At 43.1% G+C, this 23,820-nt stretch overlaps 1 protein-coding gene across 1 annotated transcript; it reads left to right on the top strand.

Annotated features, from left to right (window-relative positions):
• The first annotated feature begins 8,824 nt into the window (after window positions 1–8,824).
• Window positions 8,825–9,433, top strand: LOC119649024. Its single transcript, XM_038050979.1, has 2 exons — window positions 8,825–8,955; window positions 9,088–9,433. Exons 1-2 carry the CDS (start codon window positions 8,944–8,946, stop codon window positions 9,367–9,369), a joined length of 294 nt encoding a protein of 97 aa, XP_037906907.1. The 5' UTR covers window positions 8,825–8,943; the 3' UTR covers window positions 9,370–9,433.
• The last annotated feature ends 14,387 nt before the right edge of the window (window positions 9,434–23,820 follow it).

The following is a 23,820-nucleotide window of genomic DNA, read 5'->3' on the forward strand; positions in this document are numbered from 1 at the left end:
GAACATTCAAACTAAATGTAAATATGGGTCTATAGACTTTCCTTAATTTGATACCCCGCTAGCTTCGGCGGTCTGGTGCTTTCCCACTTTCACAAAAGTTGGCAGACCCTATCAAAGGCCACTTCAGTTTGCCGGAAACTGACAGAGGAACCCTTGTAAAGAAAAGCTCCAACAATCCAAAAAAACAATGCAAAAATGATAACCAGACAGGACCGACGAAGACGTTCTTATTTGTTTTTCATTATTTTGGAGCAGTTTTCTACTTCGAGTTGAATTGTGCTCAGAGGTGGCGGTGAGGAAGGTCTTACCATCGCGATGTTCCACTCCCTTTAGTTTTTTTTATGAGAGTTTTTGAAGTACTGTCCCTTCAAATGATATGTCTGCACACTATCCGCTTCCCGGGTGGTTGTTGTTTGGGCTGCTCTAAACTTCTCGTTTTATGACTTTTTCGCCCTTGAGATTCAAAAGCCTTTTTCGGGATAAGAAAGTTTATGATGGCGAAAGCGGTAACTGAAAAGCGACTACGGATGATGTTGCCTCAGGGCCGAAGAAAGAGAGTCTGGAACCAAAGCGAAAATTATGCTGGAAAACTGGGTCTAAGGTGCGGCTTAATGCCATATTATCACCTATTTTGCAGATAATAACAATACTCATTTCCTGCTCTTCTTCTTTCTTCTGCTAATTAAATTTCTATTGATTATTTTTCAATTATAGTCTCCAAACTTAACTTAGCATCCTAATGGACTTATAATTAAAATTAATATTTCCTTACTTACCCTATAATCTCCAAAAATCAATATTGCCAAAGACGGAGATAAAGTAATTATGTAATGGGCCTAATTAACTTTACAGACACTGCAGTATAAAAAAGGAACTTCCTTGATTTGCCAGCCATTACAACATTGATTTTTTATTAGTGTACAGCAAAGTTTAAATAAAAACTTCAACCATGAGTTCATACAAAGTTCTTAAAGAAACTTCAGAAATAATATTGGGCGAGTGCCCAGATTGTGCCCTCTTACGTCTAAAGTACGCTATTTTCGAAGTGGACGAAGTTATTTCATCAACTCGAGTAGAAGCGTGCGAATCATCTGAGACGACCCTGGTTTAAACTACCTTCAAGGTGCCACAAAAGCCGATTCTATCAAAAAGTTTTCCTGCTTCCGTGGATGCTACGCCAATAAGGAAGAAGCTGTATCGTCCTAAGGTATTACTTCGCACCGTTCTACAAAAATCCGATCATCAGACGATTCTGCCAAATCAAAAAAATTCGTCAACCCTCGAAGATCTGGTCGAAACATACGAATTTGAAACGGTATTGGGTCTTTACCCTCTTTGCATACGCCGATTTCGACTTCCATGAGTTAGTGACTTCTACTCCAGCAAGAGTGTTAGAAACAAAGAGCCGCTTTTCACTGAAGCGTAAACGCGAAGAAGATGAGGGCCATTCAGAAGTAGTCCCACATGAGTTATATGGACAAGCACCCAAGAAAATTTGCTTGGTAAATGACTCGCCCGTATTTTTCAAAGGTCGCAGACCAAGTCAAAGGAAAACTTTTAGAATTTAATTTATTTTGACAGCGTTAATTTTTCCCTATTAAATAAATTGTTTTATAGTAAAAATATCTGTACATTGATTCAATTTTAAATTCCTTCTCCGGTCGCTAGACCAGGTTCTCAGATGTGATAAAGTGAAGATTGCTCAGTACGGCTGAAAAGAGTTCTTCGCTCAGCCGTTCCTCCTCACTCTTCAAGCCTTTGGCCCGTGAAGCGTCTAGCTCCGGTTTCCCGACTTGTTTCAACTTATATACCAACTGTAAAAAAAACCATAGCAAAAAATGGATGGAGTGCGATTGACAATTCCTCGTAGGGTATGCATTCATTTTATTTTTTGAACTGAACCAAGCATCTTTCATTGCGTGCTTCCGATCTGAAGCTACTAATTGAACTGGGTTACTTCCAGCAAGGGTGAAAAGTGTTGTGCGTAACTTAGTGGAACCGCTTACACTCAGGAACCACTCATCATCATCATCATCAACGGCGCAACAACCGGTATCCGGTTTAGGCCTGCCTTAATAAGGAACTCCAGACATCTCGGTTTTGCGCCGACGTCCAACAATTCGATATCCCTAAAAGCTGTCTGGCGTCCTGGCCCACGCCATCGCTCCATCTTAGGCAGGGTCTGCCTCATCTTCTTTTCCTACCATAGATATTGCCCTTATAGACTTTCCGGGTGGGATCATCTTCATCGATACGGATTAAGTGACCCGCCCACCGTAACCTATTGAGCCGGATTTTATCCACAACCGTACGGTCATGGTATCGCTCATAGATTTCGTCATTGTGTAGGCTACGGAATCGTCCATCCTCATGTAGGGGGCCAACAATTCTTCGGAGGATTCTTCTCTCGAACGCGGCCAAGAGTTCGCAATTTTTCTTGCTTAGAACCCAAGTTTCCGAGGAATACATGAGGACTGGCAAGATCATAGTCTTATACAGTAAGAGCTTTGGCCCTATGGTGAGACGTTTCGAGCGGAACAGTCTCTGTAAGCTGAAATAGGCTCTGTTGGCTGACAACAACCGTGCGCGGATTTCATCATCGTAGTTGTTATCGGTTGTGATTTTCGACCCTAGATAGGAGAAATTGTCAACGGTCTCAAAGTTGTATTCTCCTAACCTTATTTTTGTTCGTGTTTGTGTTTGACCAGTGCGGTTTGATGTTGTTGGTTGATTCGTCTTCGGTGCTGACGTTGCTACCATATACCACCACTTCGTTTCAATTGATTTCCTCCAAGCAGTGGAGAAAGCTGCAACAACCCGGAAGAAAATCAATAAAGGCACCGAAGATTCCACCTGCACCAGAATGAGGAATATAACAATAGACAAGCCGGAAAGAATGAAAGGTTTTGTCGAGTCTTACACAAGAATTGACGAGAGTTCTATATGCATATAGCTTGTAGCATATATGAAAACCTACCTCACCCCACGGTTCCTACATTTTCAACTGATTTACTGATGTAAAAACCTGCTTTGGAAAGTATTAACCGAAACCTTTCATTTGGTACTTGATATGTCTACGAGGGTAGTTCAATAAGTGTTTAGAATAAAGTGTAAAGGCAATTTTTTTGAATAATTTTTTCTTTTATTTTTCAACATAATCTCCTTGGAGCTCTATACACTTGGTCAATCATTTTTCAAATTTTTTTAATCCTTCAGAAAAGTGTTTTCGGAAGTTCCTCAAAATAAGCACTTACAGAGGCAATGACGTCTTCGTTGTCCGTAAATCTCTGTCCACTGAGCCATTTTTTCAAGTTTGGAAATAAAAAAAAGTCACTGGGGGTGGGTGTTCGACCAATTCAAATTTTAATTCTTCAATTTTAGCCATTGAAACGAAGCAAGTATGAACTCGGGCGTTGTCGCGATGGAAAAGATTTTTTTTTCACCACATGTGGCCATTTTTTTAATTACTTCTTTCAGCTGCCCTAGTAATGATGCATAATACTCACCAGTAATTGTTTTACCCTTTTCCAAGTAGTCGATAAGGATAATTCCACGGGCATCCCAAAAAACTGTAGCCATAACCTTACCAGCTGACTTTACGGTCTTCGCCTTCTTTGGAGCTGGTTCACCCGTGCCGATCTACTGTTTTGACTGTTCCTTCGTCTCAGGAGTATAGTGGTGTATTCATGTTTCATCCACAGTCACAAACCGACGAAAAAATTCCTCAGGATTCCGACTTATGCGCGCCAAAAGAGCCCCAGAGGTGACCACTCTATTTCGTTTATTCTCAGCTGAGAGCAAACGCGGCACCCATCTTGCTGTTAGCTTTCTCATGCCTAATTTTTCATGTATAATTGAAAAAACGATACCTATTGAATATCCCTGTGGCCACAGCTAACTCGTGCCCTTTTAATCTTCCATCCTTCAACACCATATCGTGGATTTTATTGATGATTTCGGGAGTAGTCACTTCTTACGTAAATTCAGAAGATGTGGACTGCGGCTGGACTATATATCTAGTCGGGAGTGGCGCTGACTAAAAACAGATGATTTAGGGCGATTCGCGCGCCATCCGTTGGTCATTCGAAGGACTTACTGAACTACCCTCGTACATTCGAAGTAGGAAAATTTTACCCTTTCCCCTTTAGACTTCGATATAGAATAATATCGTTCACTCTATGGGAGGAGGTTCACGCTCCCTAACTTTCTTCTAAATTTCATGTCAATTAGTACAACCGTTTCTGAGAAAAGTACATTTGAGGACTGCCAAAACCACAAACAGATGGTCAGACAAAATCGAAAATCGATTTTCTGCTAAACTTTAAAAAGAATGGGTTCCGGATCCCATCTACGTTGCAAATATGGAAAGCAAGGGTATTTGGCTATGGAATGTAATATTCTGTTCTTCTTTAGTCTTTGTCCCACCCTGGCTGGTTAGATCAGATTCACCATGGAAAACATAAATACGATCTACTGTCAGATCTTCCAGAGCGATAACAATATCGATTTCGTTGTTGCTTCCAAGTAATATAAATATCGCCTAACATTCAAAAGCCGATATAGAGCTAGTATAACGTTGACGTTACACCTAGGAAGGTGTCTGACAACCTTCGACTTTGCAAATGATATTGGGATAACCATCGTAGTAAAACGCCTCGACAAGATCGACATTTATCCAACTGAAACGATCTGATATTCTAATTAAAAAATGCTATCATATCATTTACGGAATCATTAAATTGAGCAACCAGCGTGTATATAAGTATCATCGAATTTTCTCGGAGACAAATCAGACGATTGACCGAGAGTTTCTCGACAACTTGTAGCGTACCTTGAGGTTCTGATCCAGGTACTTTAGTGTGGATAAATGAAATGTTGAACTAGTACACCAAGTGTGCAACAAAAAAGCGTCTTCCTCCGCTGAAACAATTTGGAGAATATTACCAAACATTGGTAGGCTAAAACAAAGCCGTTCCACTCCACGAAGTCCCAACTGGACAACAGGGCTAGAAAACAAGGCAAACTTCGGAAATCCAGAAGTAGTGAAAAATATTCGGAAAAATAAATTCAATTTTTGTAGGGAATGTAATATATAGCTGTTTAGATATTCTTCTTCGTTCGCCGGCCGTTCGGCAACGCATACAAAAATCAAATTTCAAGATGCTTTGTGTCACCTCACTGTAACAATTCCACTTTCGCATCGAGCGCAGCTGGTAATTTCACCACTTTGGTCGTAGTTTCCAAAATATCTTTCATTAACCTTTACGGTTGATGCTAGGCAGAACAAAATTTCACGTTGTCTGCTTAGCTATAGTTGGGATCAATTGTTAAACAATTTCAATTTAGTTCTACGTCTGTTTTTCTTTGGTTTAAATAAAACGATACACCGAATTTAGCTAGTTACTAATTTTAATTGAACTTGATTTTATAAAACCACTACACGTTAAAAGAATACTTCAATTTGGATAATCGATAAATTTTGTTCAACAAGAAAACGTGATGTGTGCACTTGCCGGTGGTCAAGACAGGAGAGAGCGGCTCATCTCCATGCGGTCTTTTCCTGTCCCAACCGACGGCACCTTCTCACCGGTAGTCCTCCACATCCGTGGCGAGTTCTAAATAGTGGAGAGTTCGGCGCGCCATTCATTTGCTCTCATTCGCAACATTCGAAATAAATTTCGAATGCCGCTCCTCCTGCGCTACAGCTGCATCGATTTAGTTATGCCAATTCGGGATACTGTCCGAAGAGCTTTAATCTGACTGGGAATGTAGAACATAATGTAATCCATTGCCTAAAATTTACTATGCACCGAACGAGAATTTTCGAACTATACGTGAGAAGGCAAGTCAGGAAGAGTTCAGAAGAATGTAAAAAACGGATGCAGGGGGTGGTGAACGAAGAAGAAAGGAAGAAAAATGACAGGAGTGAGCTGTAGTTCCATATCCCAACGAAAAGGTCAATCAGACAGACAGTAATTTGATTTTAATCAGGTTTTATTTTCCGAACAGACATTTTTGAAAATAATAGGCTAGGTTACGTGAATAATACCGACAATAGCGTAGCTAATCCAACAATAACTACTGAATGTCAAGGTTGTCGCTCTTTCTCGCTATTTATTTTTGTTGGTGTAAAAATCGCTACTTAAAAGAAAAGCCAAGCCGGGAAACCGGAAGCTGGACGCTTCAGGCATGAAAGGTTTTGGGTATTTCTTTTATTTTTATCCCATTAGTAGCTAGCACGTAATATATGCATACATACATTATGTGAGAATATCCATTTTCGTGTAATACTGACATTCAAAGTCTTGAATTCGTGCTGAAGTTAAAATTTTGACCTACTATAACTTTGTTCGTAATAGTGCGACTTCCATCAAACTTGGCAAAATCATCCGCAATGCTGTAACTTCCATTGCTGAAAAATTTCGGGAGGGTTTTGCAGTCAATTACTTACAATTATAGTAATATGCTATTATTTACTTTATTTGAGCAGATATCAGTATGGAGGGTAGTTCGTAGCATAGGCACCATATAGGGGGAACCTCCTGATTTTTTTGAACTTTTTCGGTTAAATAGTTTTCGAGAATAGGTCCATGAAAGGAAAGATCACTTTTAACTCCTCGCACTCCCAGCATTTCCAACAAATGTCAAAACTAAGAGTAGTAACCGAGACTTATCATTTAATACCCAATATGACTATATTTGGGTGAGATAATTTAAATCCCTCACCCCTTACTACCTTTCCACCAAATTTAGTGTCAATCGCTATAATCGCTTCCAAAGAAATGCTTGTGGTAGACAAACAAACAGGTATAAGTATTCATAGATTGTCTAAAAGAAGAATCTTTCCCATCGGAGTGGAAATTACGAAAACTTGTATTGATCCAGAAGTCAGGTAGGCCAATAGGTGAGTCAAAATCCTACAAACCTATCTGTCTTCTGAATATATAAGCGGCTAATTGATAGTGGCAATTATTGACCAGATAGGCAGTTTGGCTCCATGAAGGCCCTCCAAAATGGTTTTTGAACTAGCAAGGAAAGCCTGGGACAAAGGGAAATTCTACGCACTGGTGACTCTCGACATCAAAAATGCATTCGATTTTGCCAGATGGAACCGCATAATCAAAGCGCTCATCGCGGCACAAATGCCAAATTATATGTTATGTATGATCTTCGAATACGTCTGACAGCGGAAGTTACTCTACGATTCGGAAGAAGGGTCGAAGACATGCGATATAACGGCAGGGGTTTCGCAGGGATCTGTTCTACGGGTTCCAGTAGCTAAGCAGGCTGTTATCGGGGGATTCGCAGATGACGTTGGAGTGACCATAACATCTAATCACCTTCACAAAGTAGAAATTTCGCGAGTTTGGCTATCTGTACGATCAAGTCTTGGCTTGAAAACTTCAGACTGAATCAAAACAGAAAACGGAGCTAGTACTTTTTACGTAGTGACGGAAAGGAAAAACCATTCAGGTCCGCATCGGCACACATACCATTCGCTCCCAGCCATCGTTAAAATACTGGGAGCAACTTTCGACTCAAAGGTTAGTTTTAAACCTCAATGAAAGCTTACTGGGCAAAAAGCAGCGACTATCAGCTCGATATTAGCAAGGATTCTTCCAAGTATAGGCTGCCCAAAATACTGCCACCAATTACTTTTATCCCGAGTCGTCAGCTCTGTTCTTTTATACGCGGCACCATTGTAGAAAATCGAAGTCATTTTCAAGCTGCATATCTGCTAAGTGTTCCCTGCACATACTCCGCCTACCGGACAATATCCTATGAGGCGGCATGCGTAATTGGGAGGATGATTCCCGTGGATGTTTTAGCCGATAAAGCGAGCCGCTTGTACGAAAAACAGGAAGCAAGCCTTAGCAAGCAAACTGCACGAATGAGGCCATTAGCTGCATGGCAAACACCATAGAATCAGGCGAAGAATGATCGGTGGACATACAAGCTAATCCCGAATATATGGATGTGGACTCCACGAATCGTGGCGAAACAAGTTACGACTTGACTCAATTCTTAAGCAAACATGATGGGTACAGAAAGCATCTCTATGGGTTCGGTTCGGATGAATCGCCAGATTATCCTACATGGCACGGTCCAGTAGAAGATGAAGAATGCGTTTTCTCCGTGTACCTAAGATTTGAAGGCCCAAGGAGGAACGTGGAGAATGAGCTGGAATCCTCCTTAATGGTGGAATATATGGTTATCTATATGGTGAAATCGGATACCCGTAGAGTACAGTAGTTAGACCGGTGAAAAGGCTAAAAGAAGTAAAAGCTAAACGGAGACATAGAAGCGAAGCTAATGCAACAACTAACACATGTCCCCTTGAAAATTTTTCAACTTTCTTTCATCCAGGGACTGTTTGAAAACATTAGCTAATTTTCGCAATATGCACTAACGAAAACATTACATCCCGACTAATGAAAAACCTCAAGTTGTATCATAATATGCGAACATGCATCAAGGATTACATGTGGTGTTGGTGAAGACAAGGAGCCCACGACTTTTTTAGGCGAAGCTGCTGAACTGAAAATGTGGTTTCTAATTCGCTGGTAGTCATTATAGGAGCAATGGGAATAAGTTTTGCGCTTGACGTCATGCCAACTTTTCTAACACAACTTGATTCATTAACGCTTATTTAGACAGAAATCATCCCTAGCAAACAACTAATAAAAGCCTTCAAAATAAATTCCACACATATCAAAAGAATGCATGTTATTCATGCGTACCGTAACCACCCACCACATTTCCTACTGGGTTGCGCCAATACTTGAGTTCCTACTTATCATCTAGATTTAATTCAAACAATATACGGAACTGGAACTGGTAAAATTTCTGTTCTATAAAAAGACCCACAACATTGTCTTCAGGTATCAAATTCACTAGACGCTTTGTTCAGGTAACACAGACCTACCAGAAAAATCATTCAAAATGTTCAAGTTGGTAAGTAGTTGCCGATCCACTTATTTGCACTCCAAGTCACCCTGGTGACATTACCCGGTAGTGAATGCTACAACTTTGTATTACTCATGTCATCTGATTTTAAAGCGAATTTTTCCTTCTATTCACTTCAAGGTGGTGTTATTCGCTCTCGTTGCCATTGCTGCTGCCCGCCCAGGTCTTTTGGTTGAATCACCTTTGGCTTATGCTGCAACTTCTGTGGACAGTGGATACGCTTACTCCCATAGTGTACACACCCCAGACTACGTGAACCAAGTTTCGGTCAGCAAACCATTGACCACTACAACTGTAGTAAGGTCGCTTCCTGCTGTTCATGCTCCAGCCGCTATTGTTTCACCTGTCTTGGCCCCAGCTGTTCACACCTATGCTGCTGCACCTCTCGTCCATGCCTGGTAAAAAAATGAAAGTGAGAAATTGGTTAATGAGTTTTGGAATAAACGTCTGAAAAAAGAATAAAATATGTTTCCATTTAATTCAAGTTCGATTAAGTTACGGTAAACCTTTCAGAAACCCAAAAAGAGTATTTCGGAAAAATATACTGTGCGAGGTGAATGGTTATTGGAAATTAGGGGAAAACAAAAAGGATCCTTTCAATATTTTCAATAAGATATAAATGAAACCGTGTTGTTAATCAAGGTACTGTAAGCAGTTAATTAATATGTAATACTCACAAACATTTGATCAGAACTCAATCGACGTGAAATACATATTGTGATAATAACGAGAAGGGAATAAAACACTATGGATACCAAATCCTTCGTCACTTTGTCGTTATTACCACGATATGTATTTCACGACAATTGGCTCCTTATCAAATATTTGTGAAATAGTGAATAGTGAAATGGTTTATTAATCCAAGATTAAAAACAATTGTTGGACGTACCGATTGGAGCTAATAGTCAAGGGACACCAGATGTCCTCGCACGGCCAGGATCGTAATGTCATAATTAAATACCCACATTTACATAACATGGCTGTCTTCATAAATTAGTTAAAATGTCTAGTGCTATCTCTTACAAGATCCTTTCCTGAAACTATTTGCTGATTCTGAAAGGATACTAAGGCCACTCCCTTACTATAGGAAAATTATGAGACGTATTTGCATGCTTGCTGAGTAAGATATAGATAGCCGCATTACAACTTGAGCTTAGCCATAAAGCCGAAAGCGGACTCCACCGTAGACAGTTTTAAGCCCGTTATAAAGAACAGAAGGGAAAACTTACTATTAAGACGAGAAATCGGTGTACCGTGGAAGTAGCGACTCATCGAGCTTGGGAGTGAGAATTAATTCAAAGTATTCCCTAGTTGTATTAAGAGGCGACTAAAAAAGATAGAAATTTGTGAACTAGCAAACCGCAATTTTCGAATATCCTTATGCTCCAGAAAATGCTACCATGCGCCGAAAACATAATTATTTTTCGCCCCCGTCCTTTTACTTTCCTCAGCTGCCAATGCCATTTATGATTGGATTCTGAAATGCGTGAATGCTCCTGGACGACGATATTGAAACTCCCCTGAATGCTCGCTTTTAGCGAAAAATTGAATGCTACAGTCTCGGCATACTATAATAAAGAAAATTAATATTGACGGACCCTATGGAGCGCACCTTTCCATTTCATGGCACTGTGTTGTTGCATTCTGACAAAGCTGCCAGAAGTAAGCGTAATTTCGGTGCTAGATTAATATCTACCAATAGATTTAGAATTTCCCGTCTGGAAGTGCAAAACAATCTGGACGCTTCAGGTATGACAGGTTGCTGATTTCCTGCTGCTAGGATGAACTGAAGAGAGTGTTCTGCAGCCAATTACTGAAAATTATATTAATATACTATTATTAACTTTATTTGAACAGATATCGGTATGGAGGGTATTTCGGAGCCTAGGCACCATATAGTGGCAGCCTTCTGATTTTTTCCAGTTTTTTCGGTTGGGTAGTTTCTGAGAATAGGTCCGTTAAAGAAATGATAATTTTTGACTCCCCGCACTCCCCACCTTTCCAACAAATGTCAAAACTAAGACCGGCTTTGGAAAGTAGTAACCGAGATCTTTCATTTTATACCCCACATGACTCACTGTATGCGGGAGCGTTCACCGTTCCCACTTTTCCACAAAGAATGGGTCCGTTCTGGGAATTATCAATTTGTAGCCCCCGCACTTCCTACCTGTCCAACAAATATCAAAATTAAGACGGAAGAATAAAGTACTAATGGAGACCTTTCATTTGATACCCCACATGACTATATTTGGTGAAAAAGAAAATTTACACCCCCCCCCCCTCTCCGTTTTGCATATATGAGGACCCCCCTTAAATTCGACGTAAAAGGATGTAACTCGCTGTATGCCCCAGCGTTCACAGTTCCCACCTTTCCACCAAAACGATTATAATAATGTTTTGTTTTTCACAAAACCTTAAAAATGAATGTACTACCTCCGCTTCCAGCGAAATAACCACTTGAACACCACTTTTCTTAACATAGCGTAAGCATTTTCTGGCAAGAGCGAATACCCTCGATCCCCGAAACTCAACACCGCTCACTTTTGACATTCAGGATAATATTTCAAAAGAACTTGAAGTTCATCATGTGGTTCGGCAAAGATCCATTCTGTAGCCGATACTATTTCTACTTATAATCTTTGACGTTCTTCATGTTGCCTCTGAAGCAGGACGTTGAGTAATTGAATGGATCAGGACAGCTCTGCTCACACAAGTACGCTGATGACATATATTAGCTCTCTCACTAGATCATAGACATTAAACAAATGCCTCTAGATTTGGAAAGAGAGGCATGACTGAAAATCAACATAAATGAAATCAAAATTGTCAGTCTTATCGCCCTCTTCCTATCAGCATTAACGGGATAATTGGGGACGTCTATCCATTTTTTTTCGATAAGAATGGTAGAGCGGCTTAGATCAGAATTTATATACGGTTTCTTTTAAGTTGAATATAATTCGCACTCGTTGCTTGTTTGCGAAATAATATCACGTTGTTGCCTGAGCAGAGGTAGCGTCTTCCCTGGACGAAAACGTAGTCCCCTGAACTCTATCAATTTCGTACAATTATTTCTCTTGACAGTGGCACCAAGCTTGTTGTTCTACCTGTCTTCCAATGTTCTATCTGTACTATTGTAAGGCCGCCCGTAGCAAATGAAAGTGACTGCCACTATTACTCAAAGGCCCCAACCTATCTCTATAATGTCAGCGGTGTTTGCGGGTCCAACGTCGTCCAATCTCAAAAGAATATCTGCATCGGCCTGCGAGCCAGGTACCGGTAAATGTGTTTATTAAAAGGCAGAAATAGTAAGCGATAAGTCACAAGTGGCAACTCCATTGCTGGATATGCCATGTAATGGAACCCACAGTCTCAAGATGGCCTACGAGTGATTCACCCTAGAAATATATAGCGCAAAACAGTAGATGAGAAGTGTTTTCTTCTGCGTAAGACCTAGAGTGAGCTGAAGCACATAGCGGCAAACCGGCAGTGATGGCCCGTGGGTGTGTTAGGCGCACTATGTTCCTTTTAGGGGATAAAGGTCACCATATATAAATTGAACGTAGAAGCTATAGGTCAATTCGAAGGGACATAAAAGAAAAGACAATTAACTGCTTTAAATAATTATTTTCACTTTGGCACTTTGCAAGTATCGTTCATCAAACGATGAGAGAAACACAATCTAATCTATATACTGCAGAATCCTACTCACCCACAATATTTTCCATCCCCTCTTTCACTTTCACCAACCACTTGTTCCTTTAATATATATTGTGTATATTCCACCTTCCACTCGAATGCAAATATTGCTTCGACAGATTATCAGAAGTCCGAACCATATAATTCCTCTTTCCTCCCATCCTGGTTGGCGACTTTAAACTTCAGATACCCTCTTACCTTGCTCCTGATGCTTAGATCCTCTATTGTGCACAAGCCTGCAAGTTTAACTTTCGTAAGACGAATTTCGAAGACCTGAACTCAATCCAGACGACAGTCAGCACCAAGCACAGAAGTACCTTCTTTATCATTCTGTAAGATATCCATCCTTGTTACGCTCCCTCCTCCTCTTAATAACTGCGCTTTTAGTCAATCTAGTTTACCCCTGTATTCCACAAAAAACTTTGTCAAAAATTTGCTGCTAAGGAAAAGTCTCTCTTTTCGCCGGTTTTTTCTAAACTCTGCATTCCTTGGTCAAATCTTTAAAAGATAGGTCAAGAAAGGAAAATCTAGTCATTATTGATGCTCTACTGAAACCCGTAAATCTCAGACCATTCAAATTCTCTGGCTTCGCTCCTAAATCCCACACATATCTTATGATTTACTATCCGTCTACTTTTCCTTGGTAGATGTTCTATCTCCTCCATCTCCTTCCTCCACGACTGCCCTACCACTGCCTCCGACCTGCTTGACTTTACTAACTTCATGACCAAACGTCTAATAACAAGGAAGTATACCCTGGACACTCTGGTTCGTTGATGCTCTGCTAATGCTGATGCTAATTTTCGAGACCACGCTCCGTTTCGACAGCCACAGCTTCGAAGTCACCAATCGGCCTGCGACATTATCGAACTTTATACTACAATCCCCCTCTAATTTTGACTCGTTCCAATCCTCCTTAACTATTTCCAACTTCCTCGTTAGAAGTATCCTCGATGTCCTAGAAAATGTGCGACGTTAATTCACCCGTTACTTCTTTTTAAAAAAAGAAAAACCTTCCCTATAAGACCGTCCCTTTCAAACTCCTCTCTTAACTCCGCCTTCCTACCACCACATAAAACCAATATTTAATTGGAGTTTATTCTGTTTGCTGTCCGCTTGTCGAACACAAAGAATCTATACAGTTCTTTTTTCTCATCATTTTTAAGGTTTTGTGTGAAACACAACCTTATTAGAATCGATTCGATGTCTGTCTGTCCGTCTGTCTGTCTGTCTGTCTGTCTGTCTTTTTTTTTTTTTTTTTGAGGAGGTGGAAATCTTCAAAAGACACTGGCCTGGACACGCCAGCGTGTGGGATTCTTACCCACTAAAACCACCCCCGACTCCCTCCAAGCCCCGTGGAACCACCGTACGGTATTACATCACAGGGCGGAGTCAGCTCATTTTAGCTTCGTCCCCTTTCGTCTCTACGCGGCGTACGTAACCGCGCTTTTCTGATCTCCTCTGCCTTTCGCAGTTTGCTCTGGATAGATACGACCATAGAGTTGATCGCATCCCAGTCTTCCTGACATGTTAGCATTCTTCGCACCAGATTCTCTGGCACGAGCACCTCTCCTAAAGTCTCCTCTAGGCTCTTCCTTTCCTCCACAAACCTTGGACAGTGGAAGAATACATGCTCTGGGTCCTCTGGGACTCCATCGCAGTTTGGACAATGGGGTGAGGTATCCAGTTTAAACCTGAACAGGTACTGGCGATATCCTCCATGCCCCGTGAGAAACTGAGTAAGATTATAATTAATCTCACCGTGCCGTCTCTCCAACCACTCCTTGATGGCAGAGATGAGCCTGTGTGTCCACCGACCCTTTCCCGAGCGTTCCCAATGCTCTTGCCATCTATTTAACGATCTCTCCCTTTCGGCGTTCTTCGTCTGCGATAAAGGAGAGGTAGACTTCGCATTATATATATTCGTCATCTCGTCTGCCAAGATGTCAATGGGCATCATTCCAGAAATGACGAATGCTGCATCATCTGAGACAGTCCTGAATGCCGAGCACACTCTTAGGGCTGTTCTTCTGTAGACTGAACTCAGTTTGTTACCGTTAAATGTAACCTGCAATGCCTTTCCCCAAACTGGAGCTGCATAGAGCAGGATCGAACTCACTACCCTCGCTATAAGCAACCTGGAAGCATGCCGTGGCCCTCCCACGTTTGGCATCATTCTTGCCAGGGCCACACTCGCAGTGGATGCTTTGTCATAGACATACTGCACATGTGCTTTATAGCTAAGCTTCCCATCTATCATCACTCCCAAGTATTTGATCGCAGGCTTAGAAGTGATGATATGATTCCCAATTTAAATACGGGCAAAATTTCTTTTACGGCGCTTGGTGATAAGGACCGCTTCCGTTTTTTCCTCCGCAAGTGTCAGACCAGAACTCTCAAGCCAACCCTTAACAGCACTGATCGCTTCGCATGAGTATAACTCAGCATCTTCGAGATGCTTTGCGACAACAACCAGCGCTATGTCATCGGCGTAGCCCACCACCGTGGCTTCCTCCGGAAGGGGAAGATTAAGAACATCGTTGTACATGATGTTCCACAGCAGTGGGCCCAGTACGGAGCCCTGTGGGACACCCGCGGAGACAACGTACTCTTGGGGTCCGTCATCGGTGTCATACCAAAGCCTCCGTTCTTGTAAATAGCTGTTGATAATAGCTGCAAGATAAGCGGGAACACCAATCTTCGCCAGAGATTCCCGTATTATGATAGGTTCCAATTGGCCGAATTGAATGCATTTCTCACATCCAGGGTCACCACTATGCAGTATTTGCTAGTACTGCCCCTTCCGTGGATTGCATTTTCGGCCAAGCCAGTAACCATTTTGATGGCATCAATGGTTGATCTGGCTTTACGGAACCCATACTGCCGATCTGAGAGACCTCTCTCAACAACCGGGAGTAATCTATTATAGATGACTCGCTCTAGCATTTTGCCCACAGTGTCCAAAAGACAAATAGGTCTGTAAGAGGTTGGCTCACCTGGTGGTTTGCCAGCCTTAGGCAGTAGCACCAACTTCTGTCGTTTCCATGATGTAGGAAATATCCCCTCGGACATGCACGCTTCGAACAACTCAGCGAACATGTCCGGTCTGGATTTCACGGCAAGCTTAAGGGCCTTATTCGGCACGCCATCCAGACCCGGAGCTTTATTATCTCCTATCCTAGTGCAGATCTCCAGCAGCTCGTCACTGGTGACTGGCGGTATTGCCGTGTCGTTCAGAGGTCGCTGGAAGCTGTCTACGCCCTCCTCTTGCTGAGGGAATAACCCCTGGATGATTTCTAACAAGAGTGTAGGACACGTGATCTGCGGGGATGATCGGCCTCTGAATCGCCCCATCACGATTCTATAGGCGCTCCCCCAGGGGTTTACGTCTGCTTCTAAACAGAGCTCCTTAAAGCATTCCCTCTTGCTCCGTTGGATGGCGAGCTTGAAGGTTTTGCGGGCTTCCTTATAGGCGCGCTCTTTTTGCCCTTGATCAATTCTGCCTACCGCTCTTTGAGCCGCTCTTCTGGCTCGGTGACAGGCTGATCGAAGGCTCGCCAGTTCAGCATTCCACCAGAAGTTTGGTCTTCTACTGGGGAATGAGCACCTCCTCGGCATGGACGCGTCACACGCTTTGGCGATGCATTGGGCCACATGGACAGCTCGTTCCGTAGAGGCGCCTGCTTTATTAGGTTGGTCTATCCACACCTCCGTAAAGGTCTGCTCATCCAGAGCTTTAGCGGACCAGCCTGACATCTTCCTCGGTTTCGGGCATGATGATCTTATGCCCGGTGACTCCACCCATAGCCCAAAGAAGATTGCCTGGTGATCGCTGTGAGTGTAGTGGTTGCTGACACACCAAGACATACCACGTGCCAGTGCAGGGCTGACAAAAGTTAGGTCTACGATTGAGGTAGACCCCCCTTTCTGAAAGGTGTTTATATATCCTTCGTTGGCCAGAACGACATCCAACTGTGCGAAAGTGTCTAATAGACTGCGGCCCCTTGCATTTGTCTCTCTGCTACCCCACTCACGGGCCCAAGCATTGAAGTCACCAGCTATCACCCCTGGACTACGACCCCTTGCGTCGAGAACAAGGCTGTCAAGCATTTCCTCGAATTCGGGCAGTGTGAGGCTTGGTGGGGCGTAACAGCTGTACACATATACCCCGTTTATTTTCGCCCACACAAAGCCGCTGTATGTCTGATTCCCAGTACATTGGATGGCTTGTCGACCGCATGCCCATATCGCCGCTCCACCAGACGAATCTATAACCCACACGCCACCGTGACGGTTTTTATAGGGTTCGCTAATGATGGCAATTTCCACCTCGGATTCGTAGATGGTCTGTTCGAGTAAATCTTGTGCGACCCTACAATGATTGAGGTTTATTTGAATAAACCTCATTTTTTCATTGAAGTCAGCGCCTTCCTAAATTCCGGGCATTTAGCACTTCCGGCAATATGCCGGTAATCCCGTCCCTCACTTCCTTCGCATAATAAGCATTTGGGGTCCCTATTGCACGCTTTGGCAATATGGCCTTTCTCCCCACACCTTCTGCATCGATCGGACCGATCAATGCCGCTGGTGCATGCCTTCGCAAAATGACCAAACGCGAGGCACTTGAAGCACCTTTTTAGAGAAATCTGCTCTCTCAGACGGCAAACAACCCATCCAATTCGAACCTTCCCGGCCGCCAATAATTTCTGCGCGGCGTCCACTGGCAATCGCAATGTGGCCGTCTGAGTATTGCCATAGGCTTTCCGCAAACTCACAATGGACTCTTCGGCAAGTTCCTCCAACTTGAATTGTTCCATCAAGGCAGTGCAAATTTCTCCTTTGGATGTTACTTCATCGAGATCCTTGCACTGTATATAGACCTCATGTTTTTGGGTCCGTACTGTGACATTCTCCCCAAGTGAGCTCTTAACCTGAGCTCGGAAGCCATCAGTTTTCCCCAAGCTGGTTTTTTTCAGTTCAAACATGAGGTCACCCTTTTGGGTCCTTCGAATCTTGCTGACATTTCCGCCTAGATCTTTTAGGTCGGGGTCAGCTTTGACCTTTTTCAGTATCTCCGCGTAAGACAAACTTCCATTGCTGGAGATTACAATCGCTTCTGGGCGAATCCGCACTTTTGCCTTTTTCTTCGCCTTTTTCCTAACTACTTTGGTCCAACCACCTTTTTCATTCCCCTTGGATTTCGTCGAGTCGATTGCCGGAGCTCGCACATGGGGGACCTGCCTTCTCTCTTCGGTGCCTTTAGTTCCGTTTTTCGGAGCTGTTTGCATGGCTTTTTTCCTCTTAGGCGCCTGTTGACTTCCCAGAGGATCCACATCTCCTTCCCGCACTCTCTTGTTTGGTGGCAGGCCGATTGCAACACGATTAGGTGTCACTTGGGTCGCTTGTGACACTGTTGGGGCAACAGATTTCGACTTGCCCTTGGAATTTTGTTCCTCCTGCTGCGATTTGTTGTAGAGCACTCTAATTGCTCTGACCATATTTTTTATGGCTTGGTGGACGTTGTGCTTGTCCTTGATGAACTCAGACAGCTCCACTATTTTTGCACCAAGCTGCGTGAAGGGTAATTCCTCTGCTTCAGGGCTCTGCTCTCCATGATGATTCCTACTAAATACTCCTTCACATTTGGCATTCATTGACCTTCCCTCCGTTTTATCTTTTTTGATGTTTGGCATTGGCGGAGATCTCAAAGTTGACGAACTTCTTCTGAATGGGTCCTTTTCCTGGTCCTGGAGTACCTCCTGTTGCTGCTCCTTTTGAATATGTGCGGTCGATGTTGTTGCTGTTTTTGTTGTCCAACGATCTGCTTTGAATTCACCCTTCTTCGGTTTTGTTACTGGTGTCCTTGGTAGAGTGGTACTTCGCTTGAACACATCCTTTTCCAAATCTAAAACACTTGTAGCATTAGATGCCACGGTGGCCAAGTTGTCCACCACCGAGGCACTGCGGTCGAGGGATATCGACGGCCGGGAGCCCGCTTGCTCACTCCCAAAAGCCGCCGGTACTGGGGTTCCGAGCCCCTGCACCGTAAGTTTACTCCTTCTCTCGTCTTCCATGGTGGTTTTATGTTCTGGGTATCCTTCCCATAGCCATTTTGGTCCACGCACCAGAGATGAGCAAACACTAGCCCATACACAGTCAGAAAAGAAAAGTGCATGAGCACATATTTACACATCAATAGGTATGCCCCTATCCGCCACCTGGGGTTGCGCCTGATGGGAGATCTGGCAACTCCTCACAGGTCTTCTTTTTTTTTTCCTTTGAGGAGGTGGAAATCTTCAAAAGACACTGGTCTGGACACACCAGCGTGTGGGATTTTTACCCACTAAAACCACCCCCGACTCCCTCCCTGCCCCGCGGAACCACCATAAGGTATTACATCACGGGGCGGAGTCAGCTCACTCTAGCTTAATCCCATTTCTTCTATACGCGGCGCACGTGACCGCGTTTTCCTCCTTTCCTCTGCCTTTCGCAATTTATCTTGAATCGATGCGATCACGAAGTTGACCGCATCCCAATTCTCTTGATGTGCTAGCATTTTCGGCACCAGATTTTCTGGTACCACCACCTCTCCTAGAGTCTCCTCTAGGTTCCTCCTTTCTTCCACAAATCTCGGACAGTGGAAAAATACATGCTCTGGGTCCTCTGGGACTCCATCGCAATTTGGACAGTCGGGTGAGGTCTCCAATTTAAACCTGTGAAGGTATTGGAGATATCCTCCATGTCCCGTGAGAAACTGGGTGAGATTATAATTAATCTCACCATGTCGTCTCTCCAACCACTCCTTGATGGCAGGAATGAGCCTGTGAGTCCACCGACCCTTTCCCGAGCGTTCCCACCGCTCTTGCCATCTATTTATGGATCTCTCCCTCTCAGCCTTCTTCGTCTGCAATAAGGGAGAGATTGGCTTCGCGTGGTATATATTCGCCATCTCATCTGCCAAGATGTCAATCGGCATCATTCCAGAGATGACGAATGCTGCATCATCTGAGACAGTCCTGAAGGCAGAGCATACCCTCAGAGCTGTCCTCCTGTAGACTGCATTCAGTTTGCTAGTGTTAACTGACATCCGCAACGCCTCGCTCCAAACTGGGGTCGCATAGAGCATGATTGAGGTCACCACCCTGGCTATAAGCACCCTAGAGGTATGCCGTGGCCCTCCCACGTTCGGCATCATCCTGGCCAGGGCCATACTGGCAGTGGATGATTTATCACAAACATACCGTACGTGTTGCTTATAGCTGAGCTTCCTGTCTATCACCACCCCCAAGTATTTGATGGCCGGCTTGGAAGTGATGATATGATTCCCGACTCTAACACAGGCGTAATTTCTCTTCCGGCGTATTTTCGTAATGAGGACCGCTTCCGTTTTTTCCTCCGCAAGCGTCAGACCAGAGCTCTCCAACCAGCATTTGACAGCACTGATTGCCTCGCTTGAGTATAACTCAGCATCTTCGAGATGCTTTGCGACAACAATCAGTGCAATGTCGTCAGCGTAACCCACCACTGTGGCTTCCTCCGGAAGGGGAAGGGAAGTACATCGTTGTACATGATGTTCCACAGTAGTGGGCCCAATACGGAGCCCTGCGGGACACCCGCGGAAACGACGTACTCCTGCGGTCCGTCATCAGTGTCGTACCAGAGCCTCCTTTCAGTTAAATAACTATCGACAATTGCGGCGAGGTAGGCGGGAATACCAACCTTCGCTAGGGATTTCCGGATTAGATTCCAATTGGCCGAATTGAATGCATTTTTCACGTCCAGGGTTACTACCACGCAATATTTGCTGGTACTACCCTTTCCGTGGATTGCATCTTCGGCCAAGCCAGTAACCAATTTGATGGCATCAATGGTTGATCTGGCTTTACGGAATCCATACTGCCGATCTGAAAGGCCGCCTTGGCTCTCAACTACTGGGAGTAATCTATTATAGATTACCCGCTCTAGCATTTTCCCCACCGTGTCCAAAAGACATATGGGTCGGTATGAGGATGGTTCACCTGGTGGTTTACCAGGCTTAGGCAGAAGCACCAACTTCTGCCGCTTCCATACCGCTGGAAATATTCCCTCGGACATGCACGCTTCGAACAACTCAGCAAACATGTCCGGCCTGGATTTCACGGCAAGCTTAAGGGCCTTATTCGGTACTCCGTCCAGACCTGGTGCTTTATTGTCTCCTATTCTGCCGCAGATCTCCAGGAGCTTCGTCTCTGGTGACTGGCGGGATTGCCGTCACATTCAGAGGTGGTTGGAATGTGTCGGTGTTCTCCTCTTGCTGGGGGAATAACCCCTGGATGATTTTCAACAAGAGGGCGGGGCACGTGATCTGCGGAGACGAACGGACTCTAAATCGTCCCATCACGATTCCATAAGCTCTCCCCCACGGATTTACGTCCGCTTCTGAGCAGAGTTCCCTAAAGCATTTCCTCTTGCTTCGCTGGATGGCGAGCTTGAGGGTTTTGCGGGCTGCCTTGTAGGCGCACTCTTTCTGCCCTTGATCGACTCTACCTACCGCCCTCTGAGCCTACTCCTCACAGGTCTGTCTGTCTGTCTGTCTGTCTGTCTGTCTGTCTGTCTGTCCGTCTGTCTGTCTGTCTGTCTGTCTGTCACAGCCGATTTATTCGGAAACGGCTGAACCGATTGTCACGAAAATTGATAGGAGTATGCGATCTGCCGTTCCCTTTACATGCACCAACTGACGCTATTTTGTGTTAAGTTTAAGGGGGGGCTCCCCATACATGTGAAAGGAGGGTGCAAAATTTTTTTTCATACAATGTGGCCATGTGGGATATCAAATGAAAGGTCTCAATTAGTGCTTTCCAAAACTGGTTCAATATTTGACATTGGGTGAAACATAGGGGAGTGAGGGCTCAAAATATGACCCCCAAAAAGTGTAACAGGTCTCGTTCTCAGAACCTATCCAACCGAAAAATCTGAAAAAAATCTCAGTAGTGCATCTCTACGAAATCTAGGCCTCAAAATATATCCAGTTCCGATATCTGCACTAATAAAATTAGTAATAGTATATTTCCACATTTTAGAAATTTACCCGGCACCCCCCTTATATTCATCCCAGAAGTACAAAATTTGGCATGCGTATAATGAAGAATATAATGCACAATTTGATCAAGTTTGAAGAAAATCCAACTATTATTAACAAAGTTATAGGGGGTAAAACTTTACAATTTTTTGTGAATTTCGTGCACTCTACAACCTGCATGACGTCATCATTACATATCAATTCGTTAATACCACAACGAAGTAAGTTCGTATAAATTGGGTGGAAAAGAATTAGTTGGTTTTAGTTCTTTAATTATTTGTATATGAATATCAATTATTCCGAGACATGTATGTATGTAGGTATATAGTATATGCGTGTTAATGAACTTTGCGGGTAGAGCCTAATTCAGATAGATATAAGAAGTAAATCCGAAATATGGGTACGATCAATTTATATACGTGCCTATATGTGTACAGTATTCCAAAATAGGCAATTTATTTGTTTAGGGTGAGCGTAACATATACGGCCGTAATATGTACGTATGTCTCGTAGTTTTGTAGCTGTATACGGGTAGAAAAATGTGCGTTGAAATTTCTTAGATAAGATGAACACAAAACCTTTATACCCGAAGCACGAGCTTCCGGTATTTCGACTTGTTGTTTCTCATTTCATTTTCCCTTAAGAGCGAGCTTTATTTTCATTATTATTATACTTAATACCGGGCAAATGATAAGCTTACAGCAGCATTACCCAATCGGGATTCAAACTTGGAGCAGGAGATTGAAAGGATAACCCTTAAACAACAAGGCTATCGCACCATTGTAGGGTTTCTATGTTGAAACCCAAAAAACTGGCAATTAAACTTAAACTTAACGTATAATAGTGTTATACCATCTAAGACACAAAAAAAGCGAAACGCAGAATAGCATTGTGCAGAGCATAGTAGCTTTCAAGGACGATGAAACTCCAAGTTTAGAAGAGATAAATTGACTTTACTTCAGATCAGCGATCCATGAGAACCAACGCAACTGGTTTACATAATTAATTGTCAGTTCTGCTATTAAAATAATATTGAAATCAATTATCAGGTGCGAGTGTAACTGGATAATTTAATTTGCTATCAATCATCAGTCTGTTTGGTATTATTTCCTTTTCTTCGTTCAAAGCAATCTTATGGTTAAGGTCCAAAAATCAACGCTTTCAACTGAGGTTCATTGCTACAATACTAATTAATGATTAGCAACTTCACTTTTTACTGGTAATTCACAATATCTTTTGTTTACCGCAAATCGCCGGAAGCCTATACACTCCAAAATATATGTAACAAGTCGGTGGACATTCGCCCCATTAGTACCTAGTACATAATGTATTGCATACACATATTATGTCAGAATATTTACTTTCACGTGCTATCTACATTCGAAGTCTTAGAATTTGCCCTCAAGCGAAAATTTTGACCTATTATAACCTTATTAGTAATAGTGCGATTTCCACCAAACTTGCTTTGCTTCCCGCTTTATATTATGCTATTCACTCTCTTCCTCAGTACTTAGGCTCCTTCCTCAGTAGCTTAAGTACTGAGGAAGAGAATAAGTAGCTCTCGAAGTACGTATTTACTAACTATTAAAATATATTATAGTAGGAGAAAGCTACCTAGTTTTAGTTTTATTTAGATGAACTACAAGCATCGGAACGATAACTATTTTTAGATATGATTGTTGCGAGTAGACTATTATCAACTACTGAGCATCCCCAACTCACTGTCTTCGTTTCAAATATGTGAAAATCTGGAGAATAGCTAATTCGATGAGCTTATGAACATGAGAGTCACAGTTAAACGTCTTGTTGGTCTAGGATAATCTTCTTTTGGTTAACTAAATGGGAAACTACCCCTAATTCTTGTAAGTGGTCCGTACCATGACCTACTTCTACGAATTCCGTATAAATTAGGACCGGGTCGTTACGAGGTCATCACATTTCGGAGAGAAGTTTTCTCGGACGGAGCACTAACAAAAAAGCGGGGAAAGGAAAGGGCGACAGCTTGCTGATCGCTGCCATGATGGAACCCATTGGAAGTGCTCTAGTAGAAAATTCCTTTTGATTGGACCATTCGTAGTGGCGAAACTGGAGACTCATCA

The sequence above is a fragment of the Hermetia illucens genome, chromosome 2 (assembly GCF_905115235.1).
Source record: "Hermetia illucens chromosome 2, iHerIll2.2.curated.20191125, whole genome shotgun sequence".
NCBI classification, from domain to species: domain Eukaryota; kingdom Metazoa; phylum Arthropoda; class Insecta; order Diptera; family Stratiomyidae; genus Hermetia; species Hermetia illucens.